Genomic DNA, 19,955 nt, shown 5'->3' on the forward strand with positions numbered 1-19,955 from the left:
GATCAGTGTCCAACACTCAATGGGATGTCAATGTTCATGATCAGCACCATTGGATACTGCATGTGTTACCCTTATTTCATCCTCTTCTTTTTCCATAATGTAAGAAAGACAGTGAGCGCTGAATGGTGTGGGCTGCGCGGCGCACTAGCCCATGTACTTATTTATTTTTCTGCAACGTGAGATAGAGCCAACAGGTTCAAGAACAGAAACTAAATTATACATGACATAACTACTTATTATATTGAATTATTGGAACTATGTTCACCGATCACCAGTACTATTACTATTCTAAGCATCATTATTATTACTATATGTTTTAGATATAGCTGATACAAATTCAGAGAAATCATATATTTTATCATTATTCCCCACTTAAAGGCTATTTACTTTTCTTCCCTTATTTTTTTTATTTTTAATTTTTTTTTAATTTCTTTTCTCTCCCCCTCTAGTGCGCCGCGCAGTAAGACTGGAGTCTGATTGGTTGTCCCTTATAATATAAGGGTTTATTGAGTCAGTTTCGCTACAGTAGGAAACGTATAATTGCTTTGGTGTGTATTATTTCAATGTAAGCTCAGTAATGCTCTCTCTGCGAAGGGTTGAAGGTTGGTGCTTTCACCCGAGTAACCTGGAAGTTAATAAGTGGTTCTTACCTGCAGCTCATCAGGTTGGGAGGATGAGCAGAGGTACTTGGGGCGCACAGGGGGTGTGGGGTGGAGACAGAGAGGGTGGGGGGTGGGAGTCCAGCCGTGGGTGGGGGGCCCTTTATTTTTCACTTCTTCTGGCTTTCTTGCCTTTTCTTGTTTCTCTCTCATTCTTTCATTCAAACCAGCATGTCTCAATCCTCTTCTGGTTGCTGTTCCGTGTTGTGATGCTACATGATCCGTATAATACACACTCAGGTGGACTGTACAGTTACTACTTTAATAAGAAAGGATTATAATGGCTAACAATACAAATAGACTGTCAACAGTGGGAGGTTCCATCAGAATTATTTCATGGAATGTGGGGGGTTTGAATGGTCAAGTGAAACGGGCTAGAGTGTTTTCTCACTTGAAACGATTAAACACCGACATCACATTCTTACAGGAAACACATTTGCGCACAATAGACCACCAAAGACTTGGTAGACCCTGGATAGGTCAAATTTTTCATTCGAAATTTAATTTCAAAACGAGAGGTGCAGCCATCCTTATTAATAAAAAAGTAAACTTTACTCCTTCGAATACAATTTGTGACCCTAACGGACGCTATATTATTGTAACCGGTTTACTCTGTCATACTCCGGTGGTTCTTGTTAGTGTTTACGCCCCAAACTGGGATGATCTTGATTTCATGAAGAAACTTATATCATCACTTCCGGATTTACAGAATCATAAACTAATATTTGGAGGAGATATTAACTGTGTGATGGATCCAAGTCTGGATAGATCTAATCCTAGAACAACTACACCCTCTAAGATGTCTCTGGCTTTATCTACCTTTTTGAACCAGTGTGGTTGCATTGACCCATGGAGGGTTGCGCATCCAAACGACAGGCAATATTCCTTCTACTCACATGTTCATAAAACATATTCTCGTATAGATTATTTTTTTATAGATGGGATGCTTCTGTCTTCTGTCATTTCCACCGAATACTCTCCAATAGTTAACTCTGACCATTCTCCTGTTATACTTAATTTAAACTTCGCTAATCAACATAAAGCTACCTACTCTTGGAAACTGGATTCGACACTTCTGTCTGATAACACATTTTGTGACCGCATTACTCGTTCTATAGACCTCTTTGTGGAGACTAATAAAAATGAGGATACTAGCCCGTCTTTATTATGGGAAACCTTTAAAGTATTCCTTAGGGGGGAGATCATCTCTTATACTGCCCACAATCATAGGAAACAAAAAAGACGTCAACAGGAACTAATGGAGGCAATAGCTGCTCTAGACCGTCAATGCTCCATCTCTCCATCTCCCGAACTGGCCAAAGAGAGACTTAGTCTTCAGACTGAGTTCAATCTCTTGTCCACTAGGGACGCTGAAAAAATGTTATTAAGAGCCCAGGGAACAATATATGAACATGGGGACAAAGCAGGACGCCTTCTCGCACACCAGCTGAAGGGTAAGATAGCTTCACGTCAAATTCCCCAAATAATTAATAATGCTGGTTCAGTAACAACTGACCCCTCTGAAATTAACGAGACCTTTAAAGACTACTACTCAGAATTATATAAATCAGACTCATCGAATAATGAGGCAGATATGACAACTTTTTTTAATGGGCTTAATGCTCCTAAACTAACCTCAGAACACCATAACAAATTGGAGACACCGCTGCAACTCAGCGAAATAATCAATTCTATTAACTCAATGCAGAGTGGGAAATCCGCAGGAATTGACGGTTACCCGGCGGAGTTCTATAAGAAGTTTTCAATACAGTTGGCGCCTTTACTTTTAGAAATGTTTGAGGACTCCTTTCAACGAGGTAGATTACCACCAACACTCACCCAAGCCTCTATATCACTCATTCTTAAGAAGGACAAAGACTCAAATCTATGTAGCTCCTATCGCCCCATTTCCCTTCTTAATGTGGATGAAAAGATACTCGCTAAGACTTTGGCTACTCAGCTCGAGAACATAGTGCCTTCTATCATTTCTAATGATCAAACAGGATTCATCAAGAATCGACATTCTTTTACAAATATAAGAAGAGTTCTCAGTATTATTCACTCACCAGCCTCACTATCTAACCCCGAGATGGTTATCACACTTGACGCGGAAAAGGCTTTTGACAGAGTCGAGTGGGGCCATTTATTTTTCACTCTAAAATACTTTGGTTTTGGTGAGAGATTTATTTCCTGGATACGTTTAATTTATACCTTTCCACAGGCACGCGTATCTACCAATAGTCAACACTCAGAGTTTTTCCCACTCTCACGTGGTACAAGACAAGGTTGTCCGATTTCCCCCCTGCTTTTCGCGATAGTCATTGAGCCCCTATCAATTGCCCTTAAGACTAACAAGCTGTTTACAGGTATTAAAAGACATGGAATTGAACATAAAGTATCCTTGTATGCAGACGACCTGCTCCTCTTTGTCTCAGACCCAATAAAGTCTATACCACATATTTTAACTACTCTAGAGTTATTTGGCAATTTCTCGGGGTACAAGCTGAATGTACAGAAAAGTGAATGCTTCCCTGTTAACCAATTGGCCAAGATGATATCCCCAACTAGAATTCCCTTTAACTTATCTAATACATTTAAATATTTAGGAATTATTGTCACTAGATCTATTCCCTCTCTTTGTGAGGAAAACCTTACAGCTTTAACAGCAAAGGTGAAAAACGACTTGCACCGATGGAATACACTACCTCTTTCCCTTGCAAGCAGAGTGCAAACTATCAAAATGAATATACTCCCCAGATATTTATATTTATTTCAATGTCTACCTATTTTCCTACCCAAACAATTCTTCCGACAATTAGACTCAATCATTTTAAATTTTATATGGAACGGGAAAACCCCAAGAATATGTAAACCTTTACTTCAGAGGGAAAGATCAAAGGGCGGACTTGGTTTACCTAATTTCCAGGCTTATTATTGGGCAGCAAATATGTTTAAAATTTCACTCTGGCTTACAGAGACTGAGGACAGCTGGGTTCAATTGGAATCTAACTCCTGTCACTCCTCGTCCTTAAAGGCCTTAGTATGTAGCAGTCTCCCACTCAAACCCAGGCAACATTCTTCTAGCCCTCTTGTAATTTCCACTTTAAAAATTTGGCAACAAATTAGACAACACTTTGGATGGACATCCTGGTCTCAAGCTACACCAATATGTAACAACCAACAATTTAAACCGGGCAAAACTGATGGTAGATTTTCCTTCTGGTCGACACAAGGTTTGTCTTGTCTGGGAGACCTTTATATAGACGGCACGTTTGCCAGTTTCACACAGTTACGCTCGGCATTTAATCTACAACACTTCGATTTATTTCGATATTTCCAAATTCGTAATTTTGCTAGACATAATGCTGTAACTATGATGTATGCAATTTGTTAACTGTGTGAATAATTTGTGGAATAAAATGTATATATAAAAAAAAAATAAAAAAAAAGATAGTCTTTTTTCTTTTCACTCTATCAAATCTCTTTGTCAAAAAAATAGCCGCTCTACAAGCTCACAACGTCTCGCGTTGTGAGCTTGTAGATCTGCTATTTTTTGGCAAATGTTCCAAAGCCAGGATAATGGATGTTGGGGATGTTTTGATTACCGCAATATCGTAAATCGCGATTTCTGTGGTCACAATAATCGTGATATGAAAATTTCATATCATCCCAAACCTAGTCATTAGTGGCCACATTTGCAGACAATGAATGACATCCATGTAAGTACATGTACACACAAACGGGTAGAAAGATAATCAATGGCTTTTTGTTGTTTTACCTTCCCTTCCTCTGCAGAGCGCTGGCTTTAGAGATCCATCCCATCTTCAGCATGCTCACATGGTTGATGGCATCAAACGACTTCTACAAGATGGTCAAATGCACACGCTTTGTTTCAGACCGGAAACACTCAAACTTTGGGAACGCATCATTAGACCACGGACGCCCCATGTCATACTACTATTGTGTGTTTTATCTCTGGGACCCCACACTCTAGACCAGTGGTTCTCAACCTGTGGGTCAGGACCCCCAGGATGGGGTCCTTAAATTATGTTGGGGGGTCCCCAGATGATTAACTTAATGTGCAACATTGTTTTCTCACTCAACAGTAAACAGACCAACAAAGTTTAAGTGTATAGAGGGTATCTGCACATTTCTAAAGGACGTTTTAATACCTCTAAAATGACAAATGAAACATTGGCCAAATTGTCAAAGATTAGAGGCAGACATTGAAAATAGCCGAAATACATGCTCTAAATTTAGTGTATTGTGAGCATGTTGATTGGCTATTTTCACACTAGAACTGTGTTATACACAATGTAATGCCTCAACTCTTAGTGCTCGTCAGGGTGGGGGGTCTCCAGTTCAAATATGATTATTTTGGGGGTCGTGGCTTTAAAAGGTTGAGAACTACTGGTCTCGGATACAGGGATAAATAGTTTATTTATCTCTGTACCTGACATTGAGAAACAGCCGTTACGAGGTATATACAGTTGTGCTCAAAATTAATCAACCACCTCTGGCAAATGTGTTTGACTTATTAGAACTTGTGAACAATACTCAAAACTGAACTTTTTGGAACATTCAGTGTCTTTGCAATTGTTTTATATCTTTTTCTTTTTTTGTACAAAGCAATAATCTCTTCTCTGAACTTTTCTGACCATTCCTTAGACTAGGCCAGGGGTCGGCAACCCAAAATGTTGAAAGAGCCATATTGGACCAGAAAAACCCAAAACAAATCTGCCTGGAGCCGCAAAAAATGATAAAAGCCTTATAAATCGTCGTTGTCGGGTGGAAACTTTGTACGTTCAAAACTTGCATTCATCATTTAAAAAATGAACTAAACTAGTGAAAACAGCCGATCTACAAGCACACAACGCCTCGCACCGCGAGGCGTTGTGTGCTTGTAGATCGGCTGTTTTCACTACTTTTGTGCGACAGTCTTGTATGATGAAGCAGGGCTTTAATTTGCGAAAAGACATACAAATTTGAAACTTGGAGATACAAGGTTTCTGCCCGACAGTGACGATAAAAAAATCGTTAAAACAATTCCATTTTCATACATTTTTGAAAAGCTCCAGGGAGCCACTAGGGTGGCGCTAAAGAGCCGCATGCGGCTCTAGAGCCGCGGGTTGCTGACCCCTGGACTAGGCCATGTTTCTAATCACAGCCAACAAGTCAACACACTTCTAGTCAGGCCAGATCCCACATTTGATGCAACTAATTTAAGCCCTTGATTATTCGATTGCAGTTGATTACAGATGTTTTCAGGTGTAATTAAGAGTTAAATAATTGAAAGTGATAGTGGTGTTGAAAGTGGCAATTAGCATTACATTTAAAAAAAAGAGAAAAAAAAACATAACACAACACAACACATGTTACTTTTGTTGAGCTATTTACATTGTTCTTGTATGAATTATTTATTTCATTCAGTTGTCAGTTTGTGAATTTAGCCAACAAACCAGATTTTGAGGGGGGGTTGAATAATTTTGAGCACAACCCTGCTGTATACATATGTGGTTAAATTATAAAAGTGGACGCTACCTCTTTGACTTTCCCCGAGTCGATGACAAACACCACATCGTTGATGGTGATGCTGGTCTCTGCGATGTTGGTGGACAGGATCTGAAACACAACGAGATATTACAAGTCATTTTCTTTTCTTTTTTAGCCTGTATGGAAACGGTACAGGCAGAAGCTTAATGCTTAGTAACATCAGTCATCAACAGCATCAACATCAAGACAACACAAGCACAGAGGACACTGGACTACTTAGCCATCAAATTATTGGCTCAAGAATAGTGCTGTCACAATTATTACATAATCGTCTAATCACAATTATAAGACCTAAACCCGATTATTTTGTGGTAATCGTCATAATCGTTTACATGTTGAAAAATGTTTATATATTATCAAACATTTAAAAAAGAAATAGTGGAAATAGCAGATCTACAAGGTCACAACGCATCGCATCGCGATGCGTTGAGAGCTTGTAGTGAGCTTGTAGATCTGCTATTGTTCTTTTTAAAGTGTAAAGTTGTCAAATATGTCCTTTCTTTGTATGTTTAAGTTATGTGTCATATCTGCCATGTGCAAATGCAAAGCCTAAAAGCCAAACTGAAACTCAAGGCTTCATGGCGTGTGGAATTGATAGAAAATACATAATTGTTTGGGTGAACTACTCCTTTAACCCATTTAGACCTGAATGCAAATCTGTGTCACTTTAGATTTGAACCACTTTAACCATTATTTAATACTTTAACTATTCAAAAACAGCAGCTTGTAGATCTGCTATTTTTGAAAAATCATGAACATGTGTGCACCAAATTCTATGGATGTCTTCTAAATCCTTCTTCTAAATCAGTGGTTCTTTTTCATGTCAAGGACCTCTCAAAATTATGTATCTGGTCGTGGACCCCCATCTCAAAACATGTTGTTCCAGGGACCACCCAGAAGCAAATATTTGAGTTACAAATGTTCGCTTTAAAATAATATATATATCCAAAGATTTGCACACATTTTCAAGATTTAAAAAAAAAATAGCAGATCCACAAGCTCGCCAACTTGTGTATCTGCTATTTTTCAATAGTTAAATAATAGTAAAATAAAATAACGGTTAAAGTGGCTCCAGGTCTTGGATCAGACTCACTATTTTCCTGACTCCAGGGGGCGTGTTCCTCATCACCTTCTTCTGGTCCAGGGTTTGCATGTTGGAGTGCAGCGTGAACACCTGGAACCTGGACAACAAGCAACCATAGACTGTAAAAATATATATTTCTAACACTTTTTGTGGTCACATGTTCAGATACTGGATTCTGATTGGCTTAAAACAGTGATAAATCAGTCAACAACCTTGAGTTGGCTCATGGACCCCGCCCACTGTTGTGTTGCAGTTGTAACATTTCCAAGATCAATGCAAGTTACGACTGTGTTTTCTTTCATTTATATGGTAGAAGTGGTAGAAAAGCAATTTACCATTCGAGGGTCGTGGGTTGTTGGCTGATTTACCACTGTTTCCGGGTTGTGGCACGAGGCGAAGCCAACATCCCACAACCCACTCCCTCTCATGGTAAATGGCTTACATATATATACTATATGGACGGTGGAAAGCCATTGGTTTCTATTGTGCACAAATTAAGCTTTTTTTGGCTGTTGTATGGGTGACGCCATCATTGTAGAAATCAACGTTCATTGGTAGAAATGATACCATCTCTAATGCTAGTGGCTGCCAACGGTCACGTGCAACCGCAGGGATACATGGGCCATTGTCTTGAGCTTGCCGAAAATAAAGCACACAAAGAATAACCATCACAAGCCTATGATCACAAGCCCCTCCTACAGCATACCCTGCAATAACATAAATTATTACATAAATTGGACCATATTTTCACAAAACGCATATCATGGTGATTGAAACAAGGCTTTAAACTAGCGACAGGAACCATTAAGTATTTATGACTTAAGGTAAGAATATCAAATGTAAAAGTGTGGGGGAATAGAATGGAATCCTATGGAGAACAAGTTGCTTCTGGTGCCAGAACAGCGCAACTAGCGGCCGATCATAGGAACTTTCAGTTCCGTGTTGCTTCGTTTTAAATCGGGACAACTACACCCCTGCAAGCAATAGGGGTGGATATTGGCAAGAATCTTGCGATGCAATACGTATCACGATACTTGGGTCACGAATCTCACGATGTAATAGTATCACGATATATTGCGAATCTTTGCGATATGATACTATTGTGATACTATTGCGATATATCAGCTTTAAAAGCTGAAGACGCTGCTCTAATGTTGTTTTCGTCGTTCGCAGCCATTTTCTCATGATACCTCACTCACTGAACCGTGGGAAGGGGAAGTAGCTACTATAGTAAAGCGACATCTAGAGGCAGCGGAGTGTCAGAACCGGACTTCTACCAATGGTTAATCCTATCCATGGGAACATATTTTATTTTCCTAAAAGTATCGCGATACTATGGCCTGAGGTATCGATACAGTATTGGCAAATAAACTATTGCGATGTATTGCCATATTGATTATATTGCCCACTCCTAGCAAGCAACACATCATCAACATGCTGTTTAATTGAAAACATAATAATAATACTTTTCCCAAACATGGAGATGGCTGACATCCTAGATGTCTGACATCATAGACCTCATGAGACTGACACAGTATGTCCATATATGGGCTTAACATTGATGACACCAGGGATCTCCATATATGGGCATAAAGAGGACAAGGACTGACACAGAGATCTCCATATATGGCCATTAATTTATTAGTGGATTAGCAGGCAGGGCACATCTCTATGTTGAAAGATGGTTGTTGATGGATGTTGAACGCTTTCTCCTGGTTACAGTATGTATACTGTATAGCCATGCAACACAGAGGTGGACATGAGCACCATGAAAACCATAACCCTCCCTATCTGTCAGATAAATGGAAACTAGGGCTGGAAAATAAGTCAGAAGAGACAACAGAAGGAAGATGGCTGGTCAGAACAAGCTGTCGGGGAATTGGTCCGATTTCCTACGTGTCCTACGTTCCTACGTGATGTCATTGCCACCCCTCACAGTGCGGCATTTTGTGCCGCGAATGAGCTTGTAGGTCTGCTATTTTTGACAAATCGTGAAAATTTGGGCAAATCTTTGAATATACAACAGTATGTACAAGACCCCTATTGGGGGTCTTGTGAGTCCATGGAACTAAACATTTTCAGATGGGGGTCCACTGCCAAATATATAATTATAATTTGGGTTTGAGCACCTCTCATATAGTAACATACTGTATGTTTTTCAAAAAACTGTTTAGGATTTATAAGACATAATCTGCCTCAGGTGTTAAGTCACTTCAACGCTGCATGGGTCTGGGTGTAATCATGACAGTCTAACCACTTAAACCCTCTTGTTTAGTTGACTGGGATCCAATATTGCTCTGTACTAGTATGGATGGATCTAGATCCAAATATGGTACAACATAATTGCATCACACAATGACATCACAACATTGTCATCACAAGTTCACAACCAATGCACTTGTCTTTAAAAGCAAACGTCCAATAAACAAAATGTCATTCAACAGCTATCTTCCAACCGATTAAAGTGTCCTTTAACAACTTATACTGTAAAGTTGCACTGATTAACGTTGGTCCTGGAGTGTGAAATGATTCACTGGACGATACATCTGAAAGGAGGACCTAAGAATTCATACCATGCTGCTGTGGTGGTCAGACACAAGCTGTACTCATTTGGAGGATACAACAACTACCTGAACAACAGGGATCAGATTGAAGTCCACATCTTCAACACATTGTCTTTGCGTTGGAGGAAGTTGCCCTCAGTGACAAATGGAAGAGGACTAAGTCCCATTGAGGTTCCAACCTGGCGTTATAGCCACACAGCTGTGCTGATAGAAGAAATAGTCTACATCTGGGGAGGGGAGCCTTACTGCAATGTGCTTTATGCCTTTGATGTTGACACCCACAGCTGGTTCAAACCCAATATTACTGGAACTATTCCAGAAGCAAGGAGCTTCCACTCAACCTGTGTCCTGGAGAAGGTCATTTATGTGTACGGAGGATACAGCCAGCTGACTGGATATACTAATGACATGTACAAGTTGGACACCAGCATAATGGGCTGGTCTTTAATTAACACCAGAGGAACTCCACCACCTGCTTCCTACAGTCACTCTGCCACCATCATTGGAACAAAGATGTTTGTATTTGGGGGCTGGGGGAGACAGGGGAACTTAAACAACAATACTGTGTTTGACACAGAGACCAACTGCTGGCTGAAGACACTTTCTGCACAGCTTCTCCCAGATGAACGTTTGTATCATTCAGCCTTTGCCTACAATGGAGAGCTGTACGTATTTGGTGGCTGGAATGGGAAACAGTGCTTTAATGATCTGTGGAATTTCAGTCCAGAGACTTTTTCCTGGATGCAGGTTGAACCCAAGGGGAAAGACCCCTGTAGGATGTATGGGATGTGCTGTTGCATGGTGGGAGATTGTATCATCATCTTTGGAGGATACAATTGCAACCCATACAGTACATTCACTGGTGAACTGTACATGTTAGATTTAAGTCCTAGCCTGAAGATGTTATGCAAGCTATCAATTGTTCATTATGGTCTGGATGAGTCTGAACTCCCACATGACATCAGGTGGGAACTGGCAACCATGACTACCAACAGCAACAGAACAAAATGACAGCCCACATCACGCACGCACGCACACACACACACACGCACAGACACACACACACACACACACACACACACACACACACAAAAGCATGAAAGTGGCTTGGAGGCCCATGTATTGGCACTTTTTTTGTTTTACTCTAAATGTTTATTCCACAATGTTCCAACCCATTTTTCACCCAGTTCCAATTGCCTAAGCCATCCTGGTATGGCAACATGACTGGTGTCTTCTTCGCGCGAGTGCAAGACACCAGTCGTGTTGCCATAACTTGGCATTTTCTGAACTGACACCACTGCAGGCATGTCTGGATAACTTCTTTCATTTCATTGAGGATTATTTCAGCAGTGTGACTGCACAAAGAAAAGTATGTTTTACCAATTATATGGGGTTTAAAAGGTCAATTGAATTGGAAAAAGATGAATTGATCCCAGTGCATGACGGAAGATAATTTCATGATAAATTTAAATCTCCACGATACAATTTTTTTTTTTTTTTTTTTTTTTTCACGATAAATGATAACTGTGATTATCATCCCATCCCTAAATACTACATCCAACAGCACAGGAATGCTACCTGGTGCATTTATTAAGCACCTTTAAAGTGCTTTAGAATGTGCATTGCAATCATTCATCTATCCATTCTCACACATGAAACGACACCGACGAGGGTTGGGATCCTTTAGGACTGGGGTCTCCAACGTTTTCAGGCCGAGGACCCCTTAGTTGAGAGGGAGATGAAGCAGGGACCCCCACAACCTGTTCATAGACTCATTTTGGGGGTCCTTCACATGAAAACGTTTGAGAACCACTGACATACAGTAGAAACATAGGTTTTTCAAAAAAACCTTAGGAGGATTCAAAAGACATAGAATCAAAATTCAAATTTTCACAATGTAAAAGAAATAGCAGATCTACAAGATTGCAGTGCGGCACTCGGTGCCGCGCTGTGAGCTTGTATATCTGCTATTTTTCAATAGTCAAAGCATAATAAAATAATAATACGCAATAACGCGTACCCAGAAATCAGATCCAGACCCTAGCTAGGGGTTCCGTGTCTTGCTCGGCGTTTACCTGTGAGTGTATTCAGAGAATCTCTTGTCGTCACAGGTGATGCGGTCTTTGAGGCCAACGATCTCCTCATATCCAGGCAAAAAGATCAGAACAGCACCTTCAAGGGAAAGGAGAACAAGCTTTGTTTTTACTGCACTGTTCCAGGGTCATGGCTCTCAATTCATATAATCTATGTTATAATCTACTTTATAGTGGATTATAATAACAGTTATAATCTATTACCCTGGTCCGGGGTAGCGATGGGACGGTGCACGATATTATCATTTATCGTGAAAAAAAAAAAAAAAAACACTCACGATAATCGTATCGTGGAGTTTTAATTTATCGCGATATCGTCCTCCGTCATGCACTGGGATCAATTCACCTTATATTTGCCGAGCTGCATATCCGGAACCATTTAAACCCTCTATTGGTAAAAGGAACTTATAATATATGTACTTGATACAGTCTCTTTTTCACTCTCTATCAAAAGTCTTGCCAAAAAGTAGTCAATCTACAAGCTTGTAGATCTGCTATTTCCATTCCATTTGTACACTCTCTGAGTTAAATTAGCATTGATTTTACAATAAAAATTGGGGTCTCAGAGATAGACATGCCATTAAATTGGGGTCCGTAGCCTAAAAGGCATGTCAAACCGGGGGTCCTTGAAAACAATGGTTGAGAGTCACTGTCTGCTAGAGCTGTAAAAATGTTCTCTTATGGGTGTCCCTGGCATATCTATTCAAATGGGGGAAGTGTCGATTTGGCGGTCCTTGACATGAAAAGGTTTGAGAACCACTGATCCATTATTAGGCCTGGGGCCAATTCTGATATCTTCACAAATTGGTACCACCCAAGGTGACCATGCATTTTTTGCATTTTTGACTTCCTACATGTCTCTAGTTTACATTTTGGTATGATAACCCTTTCTGAGACCCAGCTTAATTGATGTTATCAGCCGCTAGAGTCGGTCTCCTATCGACTTTCTATACAGGAGGAAAATACCCAGAAAAAAAATGTTTTCTGGGTATTTAAGTAGGATGTGAGGGGTCTAACTAGGGGTTTGTCATGATGCTGAATCCATTGCAAGCATTTGTTTTGCACAAAAAAACATTCCTTGTGCTACAAATGGCCCAAGAAAGCGATGGTTTAGTGATGAAAAGTGATGAGTCATCACTTTTCATCAGTTTCATCATTTTGTGGGTGTTTTCTGGGGCCATTTGTAGCCTAAGGAATGTTTTTTGTGCAAAACAAATGCTTGCAATAGATTCAGCATCATGACAAACACCTAGTTAGATGTATACATGTTTCAACCTGGAAACGATTTTGACAAAATAACTGCGATCATGTCAAATAATTGCGATCAGACGATTATGCAATAAGTGATACAGGCCTATGTTTCAGAGTCAAACTAAATGCAGTAGGGCATTCATGAATAGTGATTTTTAGTATTTGAATTATTCGACCTCAAAGTATTCGAATAGTCGAATATTCGACAGGACTGGCCAATATTGGCAATTGTTAAGTAAGCAAGAGGCGAACATTGTGAAAATAGCCGATCTAAATGTAGATCTGCTATTTTCACAATATTTATCTGCGGAACCGAGTCACATTAAATGTAATACCTACAATTCCAAGTGATTGTCAGGGTGGGGGTCCCCAGTTCAAATATGTTTATTTTGGGGGTCACAGCCTAAAAAGGTTTGAGAACCCGTGGTATAGAGCATTAACAAATTCATCCACCAGGGGCATTGACAACTCATTCTTATGACTTCCTATCTAGCCAAGTTTTATAAATTATATATTTTTTAAAGAGAAAACAATATAAAAATAAGCTAATATTCGACTTCGGTGAACAACGTTGATTATTACCCGGCTTGTTTGAATGCTTGATTCTGATTGGTCAGTTGCTGAAATCAGCGGTCTGTTATTTCTGGATAACAGACCGCTCCGCTCTATAACAGACCGCTGCCTAATCAAAGACTCAGAGCACCTGCTGCAGTCAAGCTGCACTGCATGAATTTAGTGCCGTATCCAACATGTCAGCCATGTAAACAAACACACAGCGACATTTAGAACTAAACGTTGATCTCAAAAATGGTTTTAAAAATATTTTAAGCGAGAAATAGACGACGCAGTATCAGAAAATGGATTCTATCTAATCAGCACTTCCTTGTTTTCCAAGGCGACCGTGTTGCGCTGGGAGGACGCCCAGCGCAACACTTGTGGAACACTTCCAGCCATCTGTAAACAAGGAAACACTTTGTTTTGTTTTCAATTTTGAGTCAAATTATTAATTGTATTTAGTAGCCGGGTAATAAGCGGGATAAATACTGGCTCCTTGGGGGTTATATATAACATCCCTTCGAACTGATAACCCCCCTCGGCTAGCGCCTCAGGGAGTTATCAGTCCGTCGGGATGTTATATATGGACAACCCCCGCGGAGCCAGTATTGATATTGGAATATTCGAATATTCAAATATTTGATGAATGCCCTTGCTCACCGTCCTCTGAGGTGGTGCAGATGTTGTGCAGCAGGTGCAGCACCAGGTCCAGGTCCACCTTGTCGTCGTCGAAGCTGTGGTGGTAGGCCTGCAGCAGCTCCTGCTCCTCGGGGCTCAGCTCGGCGCCTCCGCGCCGCACCAGAGTGCTCTCGTCCACGGGGCCGCTCTGCGCCATGGAGCTGGGAACGGAGGGGAGGGAGAGGGTTTAGATCAGGGGTCTTCAACGTGTCCAGGCCAAGGAAGACAACTTAGTTGAGCAAGAGATGAAGCAGGGACCCCCCACAACCTGTTCCCCATATAGACTCCATATAGTTTCATTGTTTGACAGCACGATCATCAGATAATTTTGGATTCATGTCAATTTCTATTTCCAGATATTTAACCACTTGAACCGTCAATACTTAATAAACTTGACCTTTCACTCTGTACTTAGTCTGCTCTTCCCCCCCCTACAACAAACCTCTCTGCCAAAAATAGACGATCTACAAGCTCACAACGCCTCGCGCTGCGAGGCGTTGTGAGCTTGTAGATCGGCTATTTTTGGCTAAAGTTCCCAGAATACGGACACTAGGGTTCAAGTGGTTAATATAAAAAAAGAAAAAAAGTTTCTATGACTCAAAGATTTGGAGGACCACCTGTAGTAACTCTGGGGACCCCATAGGGGTCCCGGACCCCTTGTCGAAGACCCTTGGTTTAGATTGATTGATTGAAGACTTTATCGGTTGTTTGCATAGGGAAGGTACAGTTTCATGACGGTACAGTTCACTGGTACAAGGTCAACTGGGGGGGACCTAGTATGCTCTTCAGCTTGTTTACACAGGAAACCTTTAGTATCTCATATAACATCGAATGACAGATGGATAGAACACAGCACTATGCAGAGGATAGCGTCAATAGCAAAAGAAGAAAAAAAAATCAAACCTCGGTTCGAAGTGAAGCGGTGAATTTGTATTCTACTGTATGTGTTCTAGAGCTATGCAATCTGTGTTCTAGATCTATACATTCTGTGTTCTAGATCTATATTTTCTATGTGCTTTAGTTCTATATTTTTTTACGAATTCTGAATTCTGAATGATTTTGTCTGGAGGGCCAAATTGGCATGTGAAGCTTGACCAATCCTCAATTGGTCAAGCATGCACGGGACATGTACGGGACAGACAAAATTGACGGGACAGACAAAGCCTTGGAAGCGGCTTTCACCGCTTCAAAAGGTCATATAGAGAAAAGAAACAAATGATACTTACAGTGAAAAAGGGGAGGTAAGTATGGGCTTAGTCTATAGACAGGGGAAAAGGGGTGGTGAGTATGTAGCAGCCGCCTGTACTTAAAGGGGAAGACCACCCATTTTCAATATTGAACTGTGTCATTAATATACCTTAGAGGAGTTGTGTGGAAATAGAAAAGAAGTTATCTAAAAACACAGATTGAACACAAAAAATAACTCAGGATTGGACTACCGCAGGCCTTAAAGGAGGAGGCAAATCCCTAGCCTCCTTCAAAATTGGTCTGAAAAGTCACCTTCAGACAGCTGCTACTCGTGACTTGTGAAATGACTGCTTTTGTAATTGATGTTATCCTATGCAATTGCAAAGTACTCAGTTATATCCATCACTCTTCCAATGATATATAAGATACATAAAGTGGTTCCTGTGTAAATATGGTGTAGAGCTTACTAGGATCTCCTTTAATTTGACCTTGTACCAGTGGTTTGTGCTGTCATGAAACTTTTTCCTATTGCAAACTGCTAATAAACTCCTCATTCAATCAATCGCATACAAAAGAAAGCATGTGATGGACCTAATGTGCATTACAACAATACATGTTTTAGGCCAGGGGTCTTCAACGTTTTCAGGCCAAGGACCCCTTAGTTGAAAGAGATGAAGCAGGGACCCCCACAACCCATAGATTCCATATAGTTTCATTGTTTGACAGCACAATCATCAGTGTATTTTGGATTCATGTAAATGTGTGTTTCCAGATATTTAACCACTTGAACCGTCAATCCGTCAATACTTAATAAACTTGACCTTTCACGCTGTACTTAGTCTGCTCTTTTTCCCATCTACACCTTAATGTCTTTGCTGAAAATAGCTGATCTACAAGCTCTCAATGCCTCACGCTGCGAGGCATTGAGAGCTTGTAGATCTGCAATTTTTAGCTAATGTTCTCAGAATATGGACGCTAGGGTTCAAGTGGTTAATATAGAAAAGGAGGAAATCCTGGTCTCAATAATGCCTCCCCCTGGCCAGCCGGGGCGCTTGATGGAGGGGAAAGGAACTGGTTGGAATAACGTGTTCCTTCCACGCGCTACGTCCATCCTGGGGAAATCCCCCCTGTCAGGTAAAAAGAAACAACTTGGACTCCTCATACATAGAAGGAAGTATGAGGTCAGTCCGTTGTCCCCAGGCGCGGCAGAGGGAGAGCAGAGCCCAGGATTACATAGGCAATTGGCACTGGGTGAAAATGGGTTGCAAAATCGTGGGATAAAAATTATAAAAAAAATAAAAAAGAAAAAGAAAAGGAGGGAAAAAAAGCTTCTATCACACAAATATTTGGAGGACCCCCTGTAGTAACTCTGAGGACACCCTAGGGGTCCCGGACCCCCTGTTGAAGACCTCTGTTTTAGGCTGTATATGTGAAGTGCCCACACATAGGACTGCAACTCTAGATGATGTAGGGATAATATAACATGACTTACAGGTAGGATTCCAGCAGGTCCACAGCTTCAGTCTGTTGGAAGTGTTTGGCCCAGTCTAAAGCCGTCCTGCAACACACAAACACCACCTCACAACCTTGTTCAACAACAGCAGATCTACAAGCTGCCATATGAGCTTGTATATATAACAGTAAGACACCCTAAGGGTGGTCGCGCTGGAACATCAGAGCTTCTTAATACGCCATAGTTAAGAAGCAGGAGTTAAACTATTAATCTGGATGGTCGAGTCATCATTGTGATGTCGGAACAGGTCAGCTATATCCATATCTGGAGTCTGTGAGGTCAGATACTAGGGCTGTCATGATTATGACATTTTACATGACGAGTAATTGTCACTCAAATAATTGTGATTAACGATTTGTGTTTCGGTCGTTGACAATTACATTTGTTTGTCTTTTAGGCTTTGAAGTTACAGATATGACGCATAACCTAAATATACAAAGACTTAAAAAAAGAACATTGACAGTGGAAATAGCCGATCTATAAGCATGTCTTGTGAGCTTGTAGATCTGCTATTTCCACTTTTAAAATGATTGAAACAATATGAACATTTTTCAACATGGAGACGATTATAAAAAGAACTAGAATTGACAGAGTCAATTTTGACAAGTGTGCCTGCAGCTCGCTAAATGCGCGACCTTGTGCAGCGGTTTGGACCGTGAGACCATCCGCCAAGTCGTCTGCGTTTCGTTTTGAGAGGGTCGGTCCCCCTGAAAAACGCGTTCTGGCACGAAACGGTTACGTTTTGCGCGTTTGTGACGCCCCCTATGGGTCGAAGTGGAAATGCTTTTGGGGATCTGTTGAGTATGCCACCCGCAACCTGTGGTTGAAATTCAGTGTTGACTCGACCTTTTGTTTTTGAGTTAGGGCAATTTTTTGCCAAACAGGCCCCTCCCGCTAACTTTGGAAGCGCGTTACGAACGAACGGTATGGACTATCGAAATATCCTTTGACTATGTTTATCGCATGGCTTCATAGATCATGTGTACCGGTTTTTAAGCCATTTGAAGAAAATATGTAGGAAAAGGAGCAAAAAGACTGTTTTGGAGATAACTCAAGATGGCGGAAAATCTATCCCTACGCAAATGGGCGGGGCCTATATGGGGAGATGCGTCTTGACCCAAGGAATCCAGGGAAAAAAGAATTTTAATTTTCCGATTTACGGTTCAAGAGTTACAGGCCAAAACGTAAAGTGGGCTGTTATAGCGCCACCATGAGGCCAAATGACACTATTATTTTTTATTTAATCCTTGAAATCCTTATGAACCTCCTCTCCAAGTCTTGAAACTGTAGCCCCTATGGTTTGCGAGAGAAAAATAATTGAATGCGATTCCCATTATAAGTCAATGGGGAAAATTAATTCACTAATAAATTAATATCAATTAAACTATAGAACCTTTCTCTTAGCAAGTTACTAGCACACGATTCCCGAGTAAGCCGGTCGGTTTGACATATGGCGCGAGTGTTTGGTTTAAAAACTGTGGGAGGAGTAGCGTGCCAAACTTCTGGGGAAATACATGTGTGTCCGTCCGGCTTAAATATGAGCGATAACAATAAGTTGCCTGTTACTGCATAACAGGCACACTTAATAATGACAGGCCTAGGGGCTACTAGTTCTCCATAGCCCTGGCTGCTGGTTTCTTTGTTTCAGTGCCTACCAGTCGTTGTTGGCTTTGAGATGGAGGTTTGCTCCCATGGTTATCAGCTTCTCCATCTGTGGCAGGAAGCCCCTGGCTGCTGCCACCATCAGAGCCGTGGCACTGGTCTCACTGTGTGTGTAGTCCACTGCAAAGGAATGGCATTACATTACACCGGAGGCCTTCAAAGCAGTGGTGTAAAGTAACAAAAGCACCTTTTCGACTACAGTTTTAGCACCACACTACACCACACCACACCGCACCACATAAACATATCTACATTTTCCATTACAAAAAAGTACCCCTATCGGTAAGAAACAAATTGACCCTTTTAACTGTGATTATAATACAATATAAATTTGTATTACAACTATCCTAATTATAATGCACTGTAATGGATTATAACTGTGATTATAATACATTATAAAGTATTAATGTATTACTATGATAATTAAAATACACTATAATAGATTATAATAGTGGTTATAACACAATAGAATCTATTATCATGTATTACAACTATATCCTGGTGGTTTAAATGAAAAGTCAGTGAGTAATCAGTCATTATGAAGTGTTTGGCCCTATTTGGCCTAGCTCAGACCTACTCTAGAGTGGATACTTTTTAGTACCCTGTTTAGTACCACTTTCACACCACTCTACCCAGGTCCTTGTAGTGGAAAACCTGGCACAAGTGGGTGGTGTGGTGTGGAGTGGTGTGGAGTTGGGCCAGTGGAAAATGGGCTTTAGTACATTTACTTAAAGTGGGCATGACATGGCCAAAACAGCTAATTATGGCTATCAAATTAGCCAATTTTTTTAATGATGTCATGTACCCCCATGTTAAATTACCCAATCAAATTAATTTATTGTAGTTACTGTACTGAAAGTAGTACTTTCTGTACAGTAACGGCAATACATTAATTTGATTGGGCTAATATGGGGGGAGGGGCGGAGACTCGCGGAGTCGAGTATCCATATCATTATCTTTTGAAACTGCCCCAAAAAAAGCTGTCCGAGGCATGTTTCCGACTTTCTAAACCAACTTTAAAACTATCAGTTCTAGGGGTAAAAATTATACACCATTCACCATTAGACCGGTAAAAAAGTACATGTCTTCATCAAAAAAGGTGTCAGAGATTCGTTACGAGGGTCAACACGCTTCTCCCCGTCTAAGGGACGGTTT

At 40.7% G+C, this 19,955-nt stretch overlaps 2 protein-coding genes across 2 annotated transcripts in view; one reads left to right on the plus strand and one right to left on the minus strand.

Moving 5' to 3' along the window:
• Positions 1–19,955, plus strand: part of LOC308285432 (activator of basal transcription 1-like) — a 144,703-nt gene that overhangs the window by 72,721 nt on the left and 52,027 nt on the right. The window lies entirely within an intron of this gene.
• The window catches only part of ythdc2 (YTH domain containing 2), a 72,865-nt gene that overhangs the window by 31,827 nt on the left and 21,083 nt on the right, over positions 1–19,955 (minus strand). Inside the window, exons 12-18 of the mRNA XM_080726030.1 lie at positions 18,794–18,920; positions 17,118–17,183; positions 14,420–14,598; positions 11,936–12,032; positions 7,306–7,393; positions 6,201–6,281; positions 4,438–4,520 (exon numbers count right to left, since the gene is read on the minus strand). Of these exons, the coding sequence (XP_080582156.1) occupies positions 4,438–4,520; positions 6,201–6,281; positions 7,306–7,393; positions 11,936–12,032; positions 14,420–14,598; positions 17,118–17,183; positions 18,794–18,920 (721 nt within the window). The remainder of the gene's footprint in view (positions 1–4,437; positions 4,521–6,200; positions 6,282–7,305; positions 7,394–11,935; positions 12,033–14,419; positions 14,599–17,117; positions 17,184–18,793; positions 18,921–19,955) is intronic.

This window comes from Nannobrachium achirus, assembly GCF_963921795.1.
Source record: "Nannobrachium achirus genome assembly, chromosome: 5".
Classification (NCBI taxonomy): domain Eukaryota; kingdom Metazoa; phylum Chordata; class Actinopteri; order Myctophiformes; family Myctophidae; genus Nannobrachium; species Nannobrachium achirus.